General features: G+C 41.9%; 1 protein-coding gene and 1 pseudogene across 1 annotated transcript; one reads left to right on the forward strand and one right to left on the reverse strand.

The window, feature by feature from the left end:
- Nucleotides 1-7,397, reverse strand: part of LOC146315354 (uncharacterized) — an 84,761-nt pseudogene extending 77,364 nt beyond the window's left edge.
- On the forward strand, nucleotides 3,826-12,600 carry hps6 (HPS6 biogenesis of lysosomal organelles complex 2 subunit 3). The gene has a single exon (XM_084735860.1). The coding sequence runs from the start codon at nucleotides 7,418-7,420 to the stop codon at nucleotides 10,160-10,162; it is 2,745 nt and encodes a 914-aa protein (XP_084591986.1). The 5' UTR covers nucleotides 3,826-7,417; the 3' UTR covers nucleotides 10,163-12,600.
- Nucleotides 12,601-15,408: the final 2,808 nt, after the last annotated feature.

Genomic DNA, 15,408 nt, shown 5'->3' on the forward strand with positions numbered 1-15,408 from the left:
CTCTGTGTACAATCACCTACTTTCAGCCAGCAAGACAAAAGTAAGTAAGAATATGTGAAATCGTAGGAAAATCGGCTAAACATGCAACTTGAAAAAACACGTGGAAAAGCTCTCAGTGGACACCCACAGATGTCAACACAGGGTGACCACGGGGCAGCTTAAACTGTCCAGAAGCAGTAAAGTAAAACAAAAACAATATAAGTCACGAGATTTAATGGACAAGTGTAATTTAACTGTGGTTGAGAGCCTTGCCATGCTGGGTCTATATAGCCATGTGATTTTGATTGAAAAATAGCTGACTGTTGTCTGTTGTACTATAATGTATTTATGCAGTCAGTGTAACAGGGAAAAGAGAATCAATAAAGAAAAACATAATGTACCCCAGTGAGCACTTTTCAGGTATTTTCATTAATTCATTCATTCATTCATTTGTATATTGAGCTTTTAAATCAACCACATGCAGTGAGTGAAGACCAACACTGCCTCCTCCTGGATATGAAGTGAACTTACAAACATGACATATCCAACAAAAAAAGCATTTGATCTCAATGATTCAATGTTCTAAATTTAGAGGAGAATATTGAATAAGGCGTAAAGTTCAAAAACATTATTTCCTGCATTTGAAAGAAGTAGAAACAAACAAACAAAAACATTTCTGAATTCTGAAGCAGCCAGTCAGACACAGACACAGTGTCACCATGACTTGATTATGTTATTGGTATCACAAGCTTGTCTGCTAATTAATTTAATATTATTAAACAGAAGCCAACTCATCCTTAACTTTATCATGGGTGCCCTCGTTGAATCGTGGGTGTGTATGACAGATTAAAAAAAGATCTGTGCAGAGAACATAATTAAATTAGGTAGGAAGATGTTGGCAAGTAGAGAGAGATTCTACAAAGTCAGTGGAGAAACAAGAAGTGAGAAAAACATACAGCATTTAGTGCTGGTTGTTACCTCTTTAAAGGAAAGGAAAGGGAATGTAATTAGTACCTTCTCAGATTTGTTTGAGTAAATGTATTTAGAGCCAGACAAACAGCCTTTATCAGTTAGCCGATATTGGTGTATCACATCGCTGTATATGCTGCCAGTATGTACCACTATGATTTTTTTTTTTTTTTTTTTGACATAACATAAAGCAGCTTATTTGTTTTGCTTTATATGCAGCATTTTACATGTATGAATGCAAATATCTTTATTTATTTATTTATTGCTTTTTGTAATTACTAAAAGTGAAAGTTTACTATTTCAGTGACCTGATGTGGTTTTAAACAGTAATATATCCTGTCTCTATTACATATCTTTGTCACAATCTTTGCTGATATATCAATACAGGGATTTTTTTTATTCCTGATTATCAAACATCAAGTATTGGTCAGGCCCTAAATATAAAAAAAAATAAAAATCTACCATATGCTCCTAAGGCAAATGGCAGATTCTTCCATGAATAGCCAAGGATCTAAATGTCAGCACAGCTTCACAGAGTGGGCTGAACTTGAAAGTTGTCATAAAAGTTTATTATAGTAATAAACAGGGCCTTCACAGTGGGCAGACATCTACACTGTGAGTCACCACCACTGAGCATTTCACTCCCATTGTAATAAATATTATTTTCCTTCAAAGACAAAACACCTCTGTGTTACCTCTGTGTGTTAGCTGTCCTCTGAGACGCCTACCAGGCTGTCCTCTACAGACGACTCATCTAAGCCTGACCAGCTTTCATCACTTGTAAAATACTCGGACAAACACATCTGGCGTGTGAAGCAGCGCAGCTCCTGTTAATGAAGCTGAATTAAGGGAGTCAGGTTCACAGGTTCTCAAGCCACTCTTTCACAGTCGCTTGTCAAAAGGAGCAACAATATATTACAACAAATTCTCACTTTTTAAGTTGGATTCTCGCCTCCAGATATGTGGAGGTAAAGCTAGTTTCCATAGTTACACAGACTATGAGTTAGCTTTAAAAGCATGTCCTAAAATATGCTGTCAAAGCAGACAAGGAAATTAGTAGAGCTCTTCATTTGTGCTTAGATATTGTTTGCAATTCACTTGCTGCAACTGTCAGGTTGTTTTTAGCTTTCTGCACATATTCTTTGCTCTGTTTCTTGCATCAACACCAGGAAGATAAAAATAAACAAAAACATGCAATATTAATGATTCCCAAAGTGGCATGCTATTTTTGTTTGCACTGTGTTAAAAGGTCAGATTTCAAGGTTAGCTACTGAAGCTGAATCTGGAAGCAGTTCAGTGTCTAAGGACAGATACACTTAAGCGCTTATGAAACAAAATGCCATAACCTCCAAAATTGTGACCCAATACTGAATTGCTCATTTTCCTCTGTTTTTCAGTTTGGGCGAAACACCTGAATATCATGTATTGACAGACAATTGACCAGTCAGAGCAAGGTACACTAAATTATTGAAGACTCAAAACAAAAGCACACAACATTTGTCATTAAATAGATTTTCAGAGCAGACACAGATACTGTTGCAAAGGCTGCACACTATTTTAGATGGACAAGACTGCTACATCACAACAATCAGAGAGACAACAACAATAAAGTAATAATTGGAGAAAATACTAAGGCATTAAAGAGAACAAAAATGCTGTTAGACCTGCTGTTATCTGTCACTTCAGTTCCTCTAGTAACATTTCGGCATCTGACAGCAAATAATGTGAGTCTGATATTTTATTACCCATTTGTCAGTTATAAAATAAAAAAGTACAGGGACTCAAAACCAGTAAGAACTAGTAGCATTACAAAATTTCATCAGGCCTTAAGTTCAAAAGATAGCTTTTCTTGGATGCATGAACCAGAATAAGTGGAAGATGAACAATTTTGATGAATATTCAACTTACTGACTATGGGATTTTTTGGAAGGAATATGCCTGTAAGTTTGAGTGCAAAATCAATGGGACATTGTACTCAGACAGGCTACTGTGCTTACACATTGTTAACATCTGAAGAAGGAATGATTGAATCAATATTGTCATGGAATCAGCAACTGTTGTTTTTGTATGTGAGGCAAGACACTGAAAGATCTTCAGAGAACACTGTGCTGAGTCTTCTCTCCATGCTGCATGAAGTAAGGAGATTTAATTCATCACACCATCTTGGTAATTCTTCAAGGAACTAGCAACTCTCACTATTTAGACAAATAATTTTTACAAAATTTTTGGCGACAAGGATGGGATGGATGTTCCACTGATCAACTCCTGGATCTGGACTGAAGGCTAATGCCGGCAGGGAAAGTTCCGCTCTGACAAACGGAGCACAGGGACGCCTGATGTCAGGGACGGGGCTGAAAAGCAGACGCTCCATCTGTTTGATAAGTGAGTACGGTGTTCAATCATTTGCTCTATTGATGTTGTAAACCTAGGCAGACATTTCATTTAATTCCTGTGTGATAGTGGCTGTCAGACAGGTCATATCATACAAGGGTGCGTTGCTGAGAATGAATGTGTCAATAGAAACCACTTGGTTGTAATCAAAAGTAGATAAAATCCAATCATACATTAGTATGGTAAAAACAGTGTTCAAAGAATTTGTATGTGTGATTAAAAAAAACGTTGAAAGTTAAAGCACATCTGTTCCAGTGGGTCAGTAGAGAATATGGAGAACAAAATGGGGATGTTAAAACCTTTACCAGACCCTCTTACAGGCCCTGCTAAAATAATGGCAGAAAAATTGGGAAACGTTATGGTGGAGGATGTTCCACTTTGGCACCGTTTAACACAGGGACTTTTTCCCTTAATAGGTTCACTTAGCTTAGATAATGTAGAATAATGTTAGAAGAAAAGTCTCAGGTAAAGAAAGTAGGGAAGAAAAAAAATAGAGTGGCAAACTTTTCAAAAATGGGAAAGAGAAGCAGAACTGAGGGGAGCAAAATCAATGGCAGGTTTAATGGTAAAACAAGAAACAGAAAAAGAAAAAAAAGCAAGTATGAGTGAGAGAAATAAAGAGAGATAAAAACATAGGGCCAGAGATAGGGCTCTACCTCCTCCATATGCTGTCCCTATGCCTACAGCCCCTCATCCATCAAAGACTCCTCCTCCACATCCAGTAGATACCACCTCTGAAGCTAACCAACCCCAGAAAGACTCTGACAGCGGGGAGGAGGGGAAATCACTGTACCCTGACCTGTCCAGTTCCTCTCAGACTCTTGCAACAAGGACTGTGAAAAAGACACAGACTAACCTTGCTTTTCCCAGAAATTCTCTGTCTCCAATATCAGCCTCTTTCAACTACTGGCTCAGGAGCCAAGGGGAAAGGGAGGATGTGCACCAGATGCCCACGATGACGTTGCCCAATCCCCAGACACAGCCAACGGGTGAGCATGTGCATGCCCACTGGGATCCAGAGGTGTTTGTGTGCAGGCCATGGCAGCCGGATGAATTAAGGGAGGTTGCAGGAGAACTACCTGACCCACAAAGGACAGGAGGTGAGAAATGGGTCACAGCTACGCAACAGTTATTGGCCATGTATAATCCAACCCTGCGGGAGGTGGAGGCTGTGTGTCATGGGTGTTTCAAGCTCCGGTGGGCCAATATCTGACGTGTCAACTGGTCCACCACTCCAGCAGTTGGATCAAGGGCCTTTGTTGATATGATGACCAGCCTGTATGATGCAGAGCGTGCTGCCTTCCCTTTGAGAGTCTGCTGGCCTCAGATTCACAACACTAAACAGAAGGAAGGTGAGTCAGCTGCTGATTATGATTGGAAACTGTCTTTGCAGCTCACTCCGGTATCGATCCAGACAACGTGGCCTACAGTGACTTGTTAAAGACTGCTTTGGTGAATGGTCTCCATCCTAGCCTCAAGAACCGTGTCATGGCTACATGTGTTGGATGGGAAACTGATCCCCTGACAACTGTCTGGACACACGTCTTGCATGCTGAAAGAAACATGGTAGAGTTTGATTTTAAACAAACAAAAAACCTCCAAACTGCTCAGTTAATGTTCTACCAGCAGAGTGGGCCACAGAACCCTGGACAGAGAGGACAGTCTCACCAGAACAACATGAGAGGACATGGTAGAGGGAGAAGAAGATTAAATCCATTGCCTCAGCTTCAGCTTCAGATACAACAGCACTGGTCAACACAAACTAAAGTGCTACAGATGTGAAGGCTATGGACAAATGGCTCGAGACTGTCCCACTCCTAAGCCTGACCATGCAAAACGGACGACATCCAGAGGAATCCTGGCCACATGCACCTACTTGAGGAGTCGCTGTTCATTCTTCAGGACTCCAAGCAACACAGCCATAGGGGACAGCGGAGGCAAGTCAGAGCCTTGAGAAACAGCTACAGATACAGACACACAAGTAAACACAAATGATGACAGTGATAAACCTGTTTTTACATACCGACAATATGTACAGTTATCATTAGACTGTAAGACACCCCCGAGATTGACCCTAAATGTATAAAGTGTTAATATAACTTTTCTTGTAGATTCAAGTGCAGAAGTCTCTGTAATCCAATCTAAAATTCTCCCAAAATGACTAAATTCCTAAAAACAGTATTAGCATCAGGTATTCCAGGTTTTGAACCAATATCTTAACCACTAACTGTATGTTTTGGGGAATACAGAGGTGAGCACCCATTTCTTCTGTCTGATGTCTGCCCTGTTAATTTACTAGGCCAAGACCTGATGTATGCGCCAAGTATTGATGTGCATTGTGACCCTACAGGTATTAAAATAAGTGTTACACCTGGTCTATATCTTGTTTGACCGTCTAGAATTGATTATTACTACTCATGGGACTTTTTCAATTTTTGTGATATAGATAAACTGTTTTCTATTGTTCCACAAATTTCAGAAACACCTGAACCTTTGCAGTGTGTGGCACATGTTTCACCAGGGGCAAGAGATTATATGTATGAAGAAAACTGGAATGCAATGCAATGCAATGGATAAAGTGTTTGTGGGTTTAGATTTTGCAGCTGCATCAGTAACCCTTTCTGATTCTCAGTTCAGGTGAAAATCAAGGTAGCAGTCTTCCGAGCTATTCACACACGAACACAAGGTTACACTTTTGACATTGACTGCTGAAGAGGAAGCATTGCTTTCAACAATACCTAACAGCTTGTGGGCATACAGCAAATTTGATTTTGGGAATATAAAGGGTGCGATTCCTGTCATGGTTCAACCAAAATCTACTTTTAGACCATAAAAGAAACAATATGCACTCAGCCCTGAAGCTGTTGAAGACATTGCTCCTGTTATTCAGTCTCTCATAGATCAAGGTGCCATCGTTGAATGCCCTTATTCACCATGTAACTCCCCCTTCTTGCCTGTAACGTGGATCCATCGGATGGAGGGAAACATGCCAAGTCTCTCCTCAGGGTTTATGAAGAACTGAAAATGCTTGATGACCCATAGAACAATGATCTGCACTTTTCTGGCCTCCTCATTTTCACAATTGTTTGTTTTAATTTCAATTATTTCTTACTCTGTATTATAATTTACAATTTATGTTATTATTCTACAAACTGTGCCTTGTATATTATTTTTTATACTGTTATGTATACCTCATTGTTGTAAATATTATTATTATTATTATTATTATTATTATTATTATTATTATTATTATTATTATTATTATTATAAAGGTAGATATAGCTATTTTTCCAGTCAAGATAAATTACTGTTTTTATTTTCAATTCAAAGATGTCAAGATGTTTAACTCTAGCCACCCTTACTATATGGATTAAAGTGCAGACTGAAGACCAAAATGGGACAGCAGTTGCTCTTCTCTTTGCCTCTCCACAATCTTTGGCAGCCTTCGTGTCGTCGTACCGCTCCGGTCGTGACTAGAAGGGAACTTTTGATTTGCACAACTCTCGCGAGATGTGCACCCGTTGTTTCTTCATCGTGCACCTTGTACAAACTAATTATGTTTCATAATTTTTAGGTAAATCTATGTCAATTTGGGGACAGAAGACACTTCGTTAGGTTTATGGAAAGGCTGTGATTTGGGTTAAAACAATCACTCTCACGAGATCTTTCGCAGGTCTGGGTTTCCCATGTAGGCGCGACTCTCAGCCCCTCCTCTTATGCAAAACATTCTTGGTATCCGGAAATTAACAATCCCGTGATGTCAGGGCAGTGCTAGCATAGCATCGGAATGACTAAAGTGTCCTTCTCGATTTGGTCTTAACTTTTCCAGTTACTGTCAGCTAGCAGTTTAGCTCCGCTGTCGTCTACCGGCATGGGTTTAGCGGGGTCGAAGGCTGTCGGAGGTTGTATCCTTCCGCAAGACCGTTAGCACCGGGATGAAGCCTCTCGTAGGACCTAACGGGATGCGGTTCAGTTAGCTCTCAGGAGCCCGAGGTCAGATTTATGTGAGCTAGCAGGCTAGTTCATACGTTGTGACACGTTAATTTTACAAGCAACATTCCGCTGGGAACAGAGAGTTATGGAGCGGCTGGTGTTGGAGCAAGTGACAGATTTCGGGGACTACACTGGCGGCGGTAAAGAGCTGGCTGAGATCTTTAAACTGACCAATAACGAGCTCAAAAACAGCCTGTCAAATATTCGCCTGAGCCCAGATGGACGTCACATTCATGTTATCCTCCGCAAGCCTAAGGTCGGTCTCATGACTTTTGACAAGTATGAAAGACCCCAGCCCGCCCAGAACCTGAAGAAGCTGGATTTATGGCTCACAAGAACTGTGCCTATTGTGGATATTTTATATTTGGACCATAATAACAACAGCAGCAGCAGCAGGGACACAGCAGCTGTGTCAGTGGTTTATGAGGATGGAAAAGCTGAGTTTTGGAAATTCCAGGAGTGCAAAGCTGGCTGGCATCTCCTGCAAACATCAGACTTGTGCAACAGCCCCCGGGCCAGAGTGGTGTCTGTCTGTGCCTGCTCCAATCTTATCATCTGGTGTGAGGAGAGGCCGCCCTCAGAGAGCTCCCCTGCCCTCAGCTCCACCAGGAACAAGCTGAGATACTGTGTTTGCAGACGTGACTTTGAGGTGGAGGAGGGGGCTGTCAGCCTCGGGGGAGTGAAAATCGCCCTCCACAACAATCCTAAATTCACTGTGGTCAGCTCAGGTGAATATGTACACCTTCTCCCTGACTTTAAAGTGTTGAACATCTCCAGTTTTTTTCTGTCCTGGTGCCCACGCCTTGACTCCTTCACAGTCAGCACCACATGCAATAACACCCCCCTCAAAAGGCTCTCAGCTAAAGAATCAGACTTTAAGAGGATGGTGACAGACTGTTTGGGATATTTATCAACTCTTGAACCACCTGAGGTCTACCATGTTGCTCCTGCAGCCTGTGGAGGTCTGCTGCTGCTGCTCAGCACGGGCTGGGTGTGTCTCCTGCAGAAAGATGGGATGCTGAGGCAGGTGTACAAACTGGCAGACAACTGCTTTGTAAAATGCAGTACTCACACTAGCCTCTGCGTATATGAGGACACCCTGGGATTGCTGATAGGACAAAACCTGCATCTTATTGACATGAACTGTGGCAGAGAGCTGGAAAAGATCACACTGAAGAGGGGGGGGTTATTATATGTAAACCGGGCTGCAAGATGCACACCTCACCTGCTCTCAGAAACTGGACTATTTATGGTTGTGAACAAGAACTTCAGAGACTCTAAGATGAAACCTTCTGGTTTCAGTACAGTGGAGAGTATTCATCCTGGAGCCCTTCTGGTGGAGGCTGTCTTTGAGGAGGCCTGTAAATATTACCAGCAGAGAAGCCTGAGCAGCACCCAGCTCACTGTGGACACGCTGAAGAAAGGAGGTCGGTTCCAGGCTCCCATCTCTTTAGCCTCCATCCTCAGGGATTACCTCAACATGGGGTTAAGGCAAAAAGGAACTGAGCTGTCCCTGAATGGTGGATGTACAGCAGGGCAGGATAAGCTGATGGGCTCCCTGGAGGCTGAACTCAAGGCCCTTGTCTCTCTGGAGGATGTGAAGGGCAGTTTAGTGAGGGGAAGTGTAAAGGAGGTGGAGGCACTGTGTGAGAGTCTCGTTGAGAAAGAAGTAGTGAGGTTGCTGTCATCCTCGGAGCTGGATAAAGATGCTCTGCTTTACCTCAACTCCATCTTCAACATCTTTCCCCACCAGGTGTGGAGGGCGGTGCAGGCTGCCCTTCAGCTACACTACAACGGGGAGGGCTCTCTGTCCAGCAGGGCTCCCCCAGATGTGTGGAAAACTGTCCTCAGTCCTGCTGTGACACCCAGCACCACGGCCTCCCTCCCATTCACAAACGGCAGGTCAAAACACAATCACAGCCTCAAAGATGATCACATCACCAACTGTAAATCCAAACCTACGAGCTCTACTCCCCCAGCTGCCCTGCCTGTGTTTGAGCTCCTCTGCCGCTCAGTTTTCACCTTCCAGCCCAGCTGGTTGCCTAGGTTCCTCGAACTCGCCCAGCAGCAACAGGGCTCAGCTGGCCTAGCCATCAGCCTGGCCTCTTCCTGGCGAGGAGGGGAGGGCGGGGAGAACAACGTGCCGCTCTACAAACGAGCCCTGTGCGTCCTGTCAAGCCTGAGCCTGGACCGAGACCAGCATCAGGACCTGGAGGTGGAGCTGCTGCTGGTCAGCGGGCGGCCCAATGCCATCCTCCAGGCTCTGAGGATCCTCATGGCCAAACAGCAATGGGAGCGGGTCACACAGGTGGCCCAGAAGTTCTGCAAACAGAGTCCGCTGCTCAACAAGGAGATTTTCACTACGCTGCTGTGTGAGGTGGCCCAGCACAGAGACCTGGACCCTTACCTGGATCTGCTGTGGGTGCTGTGCCCAGAGGACCTCACCGTCACCACTATTCTCAACTTAGTGCTGAAAAACCTCCCCTCTCCTAACACCCCCCCTTCATCCTCCTCTTTCTCCATGTCCAATGCAACCTCCTCATCCCCTGCTCCCTTCGCAGACTCACAGAGCAGCCAGCTGACCATCGGCCTGTTGAAACCTCTGCTGAGAAAAGTCCTTCAGAGGGAGACCAAGCCAAGCCAGCGCTATGCTGACATCCTCCAGTCACCATTGTTTCCCCCTCCTGCACCTCCTCGCCAGCCTGTCACAGATCCTCCCAGCACAGACTCAGGCCCGGGCAGCAACATGGATGAAACACCCGAACAGCAGTCGTCCAGACACACAAATGTTCCGAGTACCAGGGTGGCAGTACCTGCTAACCCAGTGTAATTTAACCCAGCTCCACCTCCAGGTCCTGGTGCTGAATGAACAAAATGGAGAACAAAACCTGTCTCATAAAACATTCCACACATAATCTGACCAAACTGTGAAGCTGTGTGTGCTGACAATCTAATTAAAGGAACGGTTCCTCCCAAAATCAAATGTCATATTTTTCCTCTTACCTGTAGTGTTACTCGCCCATTTAGATTGCTGTGGTGTGAACTCTTATGAATAGATTGTAACTAGATTGCGCTTGGATTGTGGTGCTCAAAAGTGTACAAAAAAGAAAAAATCAAAACCAGTATCTCTTCAGAAATCAACATAATCCCTGGGTCTTGTTAATATTGTCATTGCTTTCTTTCTACGGTCTGGAAAGAGACATTGCTGGTGAATATTTTAAACCACAAGCTGAGTGCATGTTAGTTCAGTCATATTCAAGAGAAGGCAGATGTCTCTAAGGATAATATCTCTAAACAAAAGGGTCTAGATGGATAAAGATCACTGCAGGCCGGAGGAAAAATATGTAAGTTTGATTTTGGGGTGAACTGTCCCTTTAACACAAAACAATATCAGTATCTTACAGGTACCATCAGTGTAATGCAGTTAATTGTGATATTTGGTGGTGTTTTTAAAGTGATAGGTAATGTTAATTGACATATGACTACTAGAAACTATGAAATGACTACTGAAGATCTTACTGGTGTAAATACTGCAGGTAATTTTAAGTCTTAATGTGTATATACTGTACCTGCATTGTTATTTATCTCTTAAGCCTTAACTGCACATGGAGAATGAGAATGTTATTGCATAGACTTGCATTGAATAAGCTTAGCCTTTATCAGAATACCATCAGTAAATGATAATATATTGTGTTAACACAGTATAGACAAAAACAAAGCCACTAACTCCAGTTTTGGGGGTTTATCATATATGCGTAGAATATTTTTTGTCTTTGCCTTTAAAATAGACGATGTCTGATAATTGCAGCCAAGTATAGCTGCCTTTAACTTAATGTCAGAGTGTGTTCATGCAGTGGGTAATCTACTGACTGTTACCCAGACAAGCTGCCGTTTGTGTTCAAATGTTTGTTTTAAGAGTGGAATGGTTAAGGAGGGGAGGAGAAGGGGGGGGGTCCAAGGTTCCTTTACTGACTTCTCGTTTTGTCTTAACATATTATAATTGCTTAAACATTAACCTGGTTTAGATTGGCTCAACCAGACCATGTAACTTCTGTAAACCAAACCCAGAACTGTCTGGCTTTTCCTTCCATTTTGCCATTCCTCTCATCCATCTGTCTCTCTAGACTCCATCTTGTCCAAATCACAGGACATTCCAGACTGAATACCCAGTCAAAGTGACTCACAGTTCGACTTTAAATTTGATTTCGGAGGTAATTCTGTTAGGATTCGAGCGTGGGTTGGGCACATTGTGACTAACACAGGCGCCCCGCTGCTTGCATAAGCTCCTGTACGTCCTCCCTCATGGACCCAGTGAGGGTAATGTCATTAGAGATGTTAAGGCCTCTGTCTTCTTGTCCCATGCTCTGAAACTGATTGCACTTTTATGTTTCATCCCAGTCAGTGTTGTTTGTACCATGATGCATCTGTTGAGATGAATGTTTTCTGATTAAGTGCTGTAGACAAAAGTATATTTAAGCGCCTGTTGTCTTTGCTGCCTTTGTTAATACTTCCCATTTGAGTTTGTTATAGTCAAAGGAAGTGTTTTTTTGTATGTGAATGTGGAGCCCTCCAAACAAAATGTTCATTTAAATTTTGTAACAATAGTGCAAGTCGTGCATGGGTGAAATACAGAGAAAGTCTTGTGACATGCCTTTAGTGCTGAGTGACAATCAGACTCAAAAATGCTGCAGAACAATCAGAGTGCCTTTCAGAGAGCTGCTCTTCATTTACAACCTAGTGTCACATTCTTCAGCCTCCCTCTTATTCAGACGAAAGAACCAGAGCTACATCAGAGGAGTGCACTGTAAATGCTCCTTGTGTGTACTTTCAAAGGCTGTTTTTATATTTTTATTTTTATTTCAATATGAAACTCACTGATTACTCATTCTAGTCTGATTGGTGTAATAACCCTGTCATTCCAAGCATGGTTAAATCTATACAGACATTTTCAGTTGAGTGCCGGGGGTTTTGCTGTGTCAGACGTGTTGAAGGCCATCTGCGAGTCACTGGGAACTCCCTGACTTCCCTGGACAGGCTACTCAGCCTGACCTTATGACTGCTCAGATGTTAAATATTAATTTGCCCTTAACTTTGCTTCTGGTTTCTGTTAACAAATAGGAATTCCTCTTGGATTTGCTCAGCAAAATTTCACATCTACATCATTACTTTGTTTACTTTTGGTGATGCTCTCTTTTAAGCGGTATTTGAAAAACAGAAAATGTATTTATGAACGGATGCTGTATGCTATTAAACTGAAGATAAAACTTCTGTTTGCTCTCCCGAGTTTTATATTTTAAGTTAATGTTTTGCATTTGGACAATCCATAAAGTTCAGTGTTGTTAAGTTTTAATGCACTCTGGTTGCATTTGATAGCTTTAATTTGTTGTGGTGGTGGTGACATCCCTCTCTGAAAAGACAATTACAAATACATTTGTCTGTCAGCTAGCTTATTTTTTTATTTTTACTTCCAAACGTGTCATTGTCACCTGCTTGCCAAGTCCCTGTTCCCACACATAGCTGTTGATCTGGTTTGTTCAGCTCTATCAGCATATTCCATTCACACCACTGCACAACAACAGGTTAAGCTGACAGATCAGACGCTATTCAATCTGAAACAACTAAAATGTCAAGGTCAATACACTCTTTATGGGTTCATTCATTCAGTTATTTACAGTTAACTCAGAAAAACACTACTGAAAAAAAAGGCTAAGTTATGCCGACATTTGAGGGTTTGTACACAGTGATTCATTCATATGATCCACTGCCCCCATTTCTGAGTTTCACCATATCCCCTCCTTGGACAAATCCACTTACAGCTTCAGTCTTAAGTGTGTGCGTGTGTGTATGTGTGTGATCTAGTTGAAGGATTTGAGTGTGTAAATGCACTCAAATGTTTCCATGGTCGCTCGGGGCCCATAAGAGGAATGTTCTGTCGTTACCCATTAAGCTTCTGACTCAGAGGCCGCCTCTTAACTAATTCTGATAACAACAAAACAACAGGTCGGACACTGAAAGCATGCGTGTGGCCGGTGGTTCTCGCAGCCAACAGGCAGGTTCCACATGGGGCTGTGAGGGTATGGTCGCAGGAGGGGAATAAGTGCAAAGCTGTGAGTCCTGTGTCTTCAGTGTAAAGAGGCAGAGGGTAATAAGAGGCTTCCCACAGGGCGGCGAAACGGCAGAGAGCTGCAGAAACAGTCATAACCTGATACCTTAAAACTGCCAGCCTCCTCTGTCTCCCTCTTTCTTTCTCTTTTGTTTTGTGTCACACATTTATTTATTTCAGATTGAGTTTCTCTGCACCACCCTCTCATGTTACGAGGTTCTGAGTCATGCTGGTGCTGTAACGCCATCAATTCACCTGTTCTAATTATAGGTGGCATCCTGTAAACAATAACAAATCCAAACAGACACTGGCTGGTTCTTCCTGTTCCTCTGTCCTCTGCTTGTCTCTGAACAGATGACTGTATTTTACAGAGCTGAATGTGTAAATGCACCAGGAGAGCAATAACTGCGTTAAAGGACATTTTCATCACTCATGCTAATGGGGCTCTCAGTGTAGAGTTAATTTATATTTTACACAAATCAGAATTACCTACAGAAAAGCATTACTGAAGCCTGCAGAAGGTCAAAATACTTTTTCAGGATCGTGATACTTTTTATATTTATAGTTACAGGCTTGGGGGACTGATGGATTACATGTAATGGGACTATGTAATCTGAATACCAAAAAAGGTAACTGTATTCCATTACAGCTAGAGAGATAATTAGACTACAGGTACATTAAGTAACACAGTAATATGGATGCCAATTTTGCCATTTCATGTCTTAAAATCAATCGATCAATAAATTGAGCACAACAAAGGAAATAACAGCTGGACAAACTAATGAAGCAAACAGCGAACATAAAACCACTTAGTGCTGCAACAACCGATCCATTATTAATCAACTATTAAATGAATCTGCATCTATTCTCATAATCAATTAATCATTTTCACTCATTGATTGAATGTTTTCTGGTTTCTTTACTCTTCCCTGACAGTGAACTGAATATGTTTGAATTGGAGGCAAAACAAGACATTTGAGGACATCATCTTGAGCTTTGATCAAAAAAAATCGACAGATTAGACAATGATGTACAATCATTAGTTGCAGCCCTGAAACACTATACTAGGCTAAACAGTTTCACCATATTTTATATTGAGGTAATCCAAAAGTAATGGTAAGTATCTAGTTACGTTACTTTAATGACTGACACAATAACCACTAATGCAAACTCTGCGAGTACTTTTTTGCCAGTACAGATCTGAAATAGGTCTTAAACTACATTCACAATGGTCTTAAAGTCTTAACTTTAGCTTGTTCAAAACCTGCAGAAACACTGTGCTGTTCTTGTTCTGTATCACGATTTAACTATAAATTACTGTATGGATCATCAGCCTCATATTAAATTTGTACCTCCCCACAAAGGCTGTGATTTCATTTCTGTGCTGAAGCGCTGAATGCATCATTTATGGAAAGTTCGGGTCACTGCAAATGCCAAAGTCTCCATGTAGTTCAGAAGCTTCATTTAAGGGGAACAACTTGTTTGCTGTTGCTTTGTTTTACGTCAGTGTGGTTTTCAAAAACTTCTACCTACAAACCTTGTAGTGAAGGGACAATGGGAGCTTTACAGCACTCCCATTGTTTAAAAAAGTTCTTCACTACAAGGTTTGTCTCTGATTATTTGAGCAGTTTTTAAATCTTTACGTCTTAGTTTTAAACCAGCCCACACAATTTTCCCCTTCTCATTTGTTAATTCCTCTACACAGTGTCACATGAGAGGGGAAGTCGATGCATGACAGTAATCATGATCACAAAGACACCATCTCTGTCCACGATAGTGAATCACAAGGTTAAATAAGCAGTCTATATGTGGAATCTGTGTAAATATGCTCTTTATGTATATAACATTGTTCTTTTAACTCTTTGCAAACAGTTCATGCTTACAAGCAAACCACGTAGTGACTTAGATCAGTGTTCCTCAGGGCCCACTGTCCTGCATGTTTTAGAGTTCAGTTTCCCTGCTCCAACACACCT

Source organism: Lutjanus erythropterus, chromosome 14, assembly GCF_056507025.1.
Source record: "Lutjanus erythropterus isolate fLutEry1 chromosome 14, fLutEry1.hap2, whole genome shotgun sequence".
Taxonomy (NCBI): domain Eukaryota; kingdom Metazoa; phylum Chordata; class Actinopteri; order Lutjaniformes; family Lutjanidae; genus Lutjanus; species Lutjanus erythropterus.

What these genes read in the sequence shown, in the direction of transcription:
- hps6 (XM_084735860.1), top strand. Translation starts at nt 7,418, where the DNA reads ATGGAGCGGCTGGTGTTGGAGCAAGTGACAGATTTCGGGGACTACACT.